Source organism: Nicrophorus vespilloides, unplaced genomic scaffold (genome assembly GCF_001412225.1).
Source record: "Nicrophorus vespilloides isolate i.1.1-1 unplaced genomic scaffold, Nicve_v1.0, whole genome shotgun sequence".
Classification (NCBI taxonomy): Eukaryota; Metazoa; Arthropoda; class Insecta; order Coleoptera; family Silphidae; genus Nicrophorus; species Nicrophorus vespilloides.
This window is the reverse complement of record NW_017096102.1, coordinates 3,309-6,677: the sequence shown is the minus strand read 5'-3', so window position 1 is coordinate 6,677 and position 3,369 is coordinate 3,309. Positions and strand designations below refer to the sequence as shown.

The window sequence follows — 3,369 nt, the reverse complement described above, 5'->3', positions numbered from 1 at the left end:
CGGGTGTGTGTCATTTCTTTGTGTTCTTCTGTTTCAGGATTGATTTAATTTTATTTGTATGTCATCTCACTAATCGTTACGTTCCCTTTCAGGTACCTAAATCATAGCCTTTCCTTCTATCCTAAATTTTCCCTATTTTCTTTTTGATTCCTCCAGGGTGTGCGGTCGCGCGTCTGCTCTCATTTGCTGTGAATGAGAGCAGCGGCTTCCACGTGGCCGCATGTCCAGGTGCTGATTAAAGGTATATCAAATTCTTTCGAAGATGATAACCAGGTATCAATTCAAGCGCAAAACAAAGCCTCTGAATTGGTGCAAGACCGTACGCATTTACCTTCTCGAGGTTGCACCTGTTTTAATACAGAAAATGTGACGGATCGTATTAATTGTATTATAACTTTATGTTATATGTTCACTTATTTTATTTGTTTCTGAAAAGTAAAATAATGAACATGAACATGTGTTATATCAGTTAATGAGGAGGAAAAGAATTAAAAATATTGTTGATAAGGATAACAACGATGTGATGGGTTGCATATAGTTCCATTGGAGACAGCTGTTTTGCTGCATAACCTAAACAAGTAAGTGTCAAGAGAGACGTGCATGTTTTGTTTTCTCTGTTTTCTTCACTCATCCAAATCCTCAGTGTTTCATTCCCAACTAATATCGTAATGTCTGTGCAATAATTCCACTCATTCCCATACATCAGATATGAATCGGTTCATGTTTTCATATAGAAACTAATAGTTTATTGCATAATAACAAGTCCAAGGTCCTTCTCTCTCTCTGTGTGTGTATTGAGACATGAGTGGAACTTTTGTGAATGAGAAGCTGACAGTTCTGTACGGCTCTCAGACTGGCAATGCCCAGGACCTCGCCGAGAGGATATGGAGAGAGTCGAAGCGGTTCCATTTCGCAGGCACAGTGTGCTCAATGGATGACTATGATGTGCTTGAGCTAATCAATGAACGTTGTGTGATTTTTGTATGTTCTACCACTGGACAGGGTGAAGAGCCTGACAACATGAAGCAGTTCTGGAAGTTTCTGCTGAGGAGGAGCTTACCTGCTGATTCGTTGAAGAAGCTCAAGTGAGTTCACTAAAAAATTATACAAATTAAATGTATCATTAATTGTATCATTGCAGTTTTGCCGTTTTGGGTTTGGGAGATTCCAGCTACGTCAAGTATAATTTTGTGGCGAAACGATTGAACAAGAGACTCGGACAGCTGGGGGCGCATCAGTTGATTCCGATCGGTTTGGGCGATGATCAGCACGATTTGGGATACGACGGAGCCTCGGATCCTTGGATTGAAGCACTTTGGATTAACGCTTTGAACGCTTTTCCTTTGCCTCAAGGAGTCTCTCCTTTGGATAGGAATCAGCCGGTGGTGCCAAGGTAAAAATTAAACAGATCAATTAACGTTAATTTATAGATTGGATTGAATTCCAGGTGGAATGTTACTTCGAAATTGTGTTTGGAGCCGAAATCCGTCAATAAGCAGCAGAGCTTGTACTATTCCACGAGGACTTCCAAAGAATTCTTTGTTACAATCATAGATAATGTTAGAGTTACTACAGACGACCATTTTCAGGTACATTTTCGATACTTAATCTTGTTGAGGAAGTTAACATTTCTTCTTTTTTATTGCTTCAACTTAAGAACTAAAGGTATGCATGTTTGGATTGTATTAGTAAACGCATTTCATTCACTATAGTTTTAGCTTTAATCACTGTTCTAATCTTAGTAGTTGTTAATCAGTAAGAAGTTTAAAACTAATTATTTATTACTTTTCAGGATGTTAGATTAATTAAGCTGAAGACGAACGGACAAGAGTACAATTCCGGTGATGTAGTCGTGCTGAGACCTAGGAATCTTCCATCCCAGGTGGCCGAGTTCCAGCGGATCTTATTGGAGAACGACGTCGATATTCCACCCGAAACGATTTTTAACCTATCAGAAAGGAGCTCGGATTTCCCGGTGCCGCCCCATTTGCAAGGACCAATCAGCTTCCAGCAATTGTGCGAGGAGTACTTCGATCTGACATCGATCCCGCGAAGACACACCTTCAGCATCCTGGCGCAGCTGACGGACAGCGAGATCGAGAAGGAGAAATGCCTGGAATTCACGACGGCCGAAGGACAAGACGACTTGTACAACTACTGCAACAGACCGAGGAGAAACATCACCGAAGTGCTCGAGGATTTCCGGCACGCCACGAAGAATATTACCAAGGATATACTTTTCGAGCTGCTTCAGCCGATCAAACCTCGAGACTTCTCCATAGCGAGCAGTTGCCGTTACCATAGAGACGAGATTCATATTCTCGTCGCGGTCGTCAAGTACAAGACGAAGTTGACGAAAGAACGGTTAGGGTTGTGCTCCAATTATCTTGCCGATCTGAAGAGCGGAGACGAGGTTTCCGTGTGGTTGAAGAAGGGTAGTTTTAAGTTTCCGTTGAATCCGGAAGATCCGGCGATCATGGTCGGTCCCGGAACCGGCGTCGCGCCCTTCAGGAACTTCATCTTCCAGAGAGTGAACGAAGGCGTCGCAAGCGCTGACAACTTGATTCTATTCTTCGGATGTCGGAGCAGATGCAAGGACTTCTACTGCAAAGACGAGTACGAGAGTCTTCAAGACGAAGGGATGTTGCATCTGATATGCGCCTTCTCCCGGGATCAAGACGACAAAATGTAAGTTTGCAAAGGTTATAAAACAAAAATCCATTCTCTTATTTCTCAGATACGTTCAGCATAAGATCGCCGAGAATGCGAAGGAGGTGTGGAGAGCGTTGGCGACGAGGAGGGCTCACATTTTCGTTGCGGGAAATTCGAAAAATATGCCGCAGGAGGTGCGCAGCGCTTTCGCACGAGTGTGCGTCGAGGAGGGCGGTTTGGACGAGGAGAAGGCGGAGGCTTTCCTCGCTCAAATGGAGAAGACCAATCAGTACCAAACTGAAACGTGGTCTTGATGCATTTTTCACCAATAGTATAAAAGGAATTTTAATAGGCAAATTTTATATATTTATTTGATTAAAATATTCGTATTTGTTTTCACGAAAATTAATATTTAAAAAAAAATCTTTCATTTACACATGAAATCGTTAACAATAATTGAAATATCTAAAATCAATTAAAACTTTAAACAAAGATGAATATTTTGGCTTTCTGCTTAATCTGGTTTTCCTATAATTAGCTAGTAAGTTCAAAGTTATGCAACCAATCATACACGGGGTGTAACAAAGTTGCCTACGTTAACGCGCGTACGGTTTATAAAAAAAGAGACGCGCTTAGTTGAAACGCATTGAATAATGGGTACGCATCTGGTTTTGAGCGTTACGCGGATACGCCAAAGGTTAAATTACGTAACAGCGC

The 3,369-nt window shown here is 41.7% G+C and overlaps 1 protein-coding gene across 4 annotated transcripts; it reads left to right on the top strand.

The window, feature by feature from the left end:
• Positions 1-6: 6 nt before the first annotated feature.
• LOC108569594 (NADPH-dependent diflavin oxidoreductase 1) lies at positions 7-3,024 on the top strand. 4 transcript variants are annotated; one of them, XM_017931203.1, is made up of 6 exons: positions 7-578; positions 1,003-1,085; positions 1,142-1,393; positions 1,448-1,589; positions 1,793-2,688; positions 2,738-3,024. In XM_017931203.1, exons 2-6 carry the CDS (start codon positions 1,021-1,023, stop codon positions 2,964-2,966), a joined length of 1,584 nt encoding a protein of 527 aa, XP_017786692.1. In that variant the 5' UTR covers positions 7-578; positions 1,003-1,020; the 3' UTR covers positions 2,967-3,024. The 4 variants fall into 4 exon arrangements, with proteins under 4 accessions (XP_017786692.1, XP_017786694.1, XP_017786691.1 ...); XM_017931205.1 differs by having other exon boundaries at positions 998-1,085; XM_017931202.1 differs by lacking the exon at positions 7-578 and adding an exon at positions 585-921.
• Positions 3,025-3,369: the final 345 nt, after the last annotated feature.

Coding starts and splice junctions, on each gene's coding strand:
- LOC108569594 (XM_017931201.1), top strand. CDS start 802: ATGAGTGGAACTTTTGTGAATGAGAAGCTGACAGTTCTGTACGGCTCT. Junction 1,086..1,141: donor GATTCGTTGAAGAAGCTCAA/GTGAGTTCACTA, acceptor GTATCATTGCAG/TTTTGCCGTTTTGGGTTTGG. Junction 2,689..2,737: donor CGGGATCAAGACGACAAAAT/GTAAGTTTGCAA, acceptor CTTATTTCTCAG/ATACGTTCAGCATAAGATCG.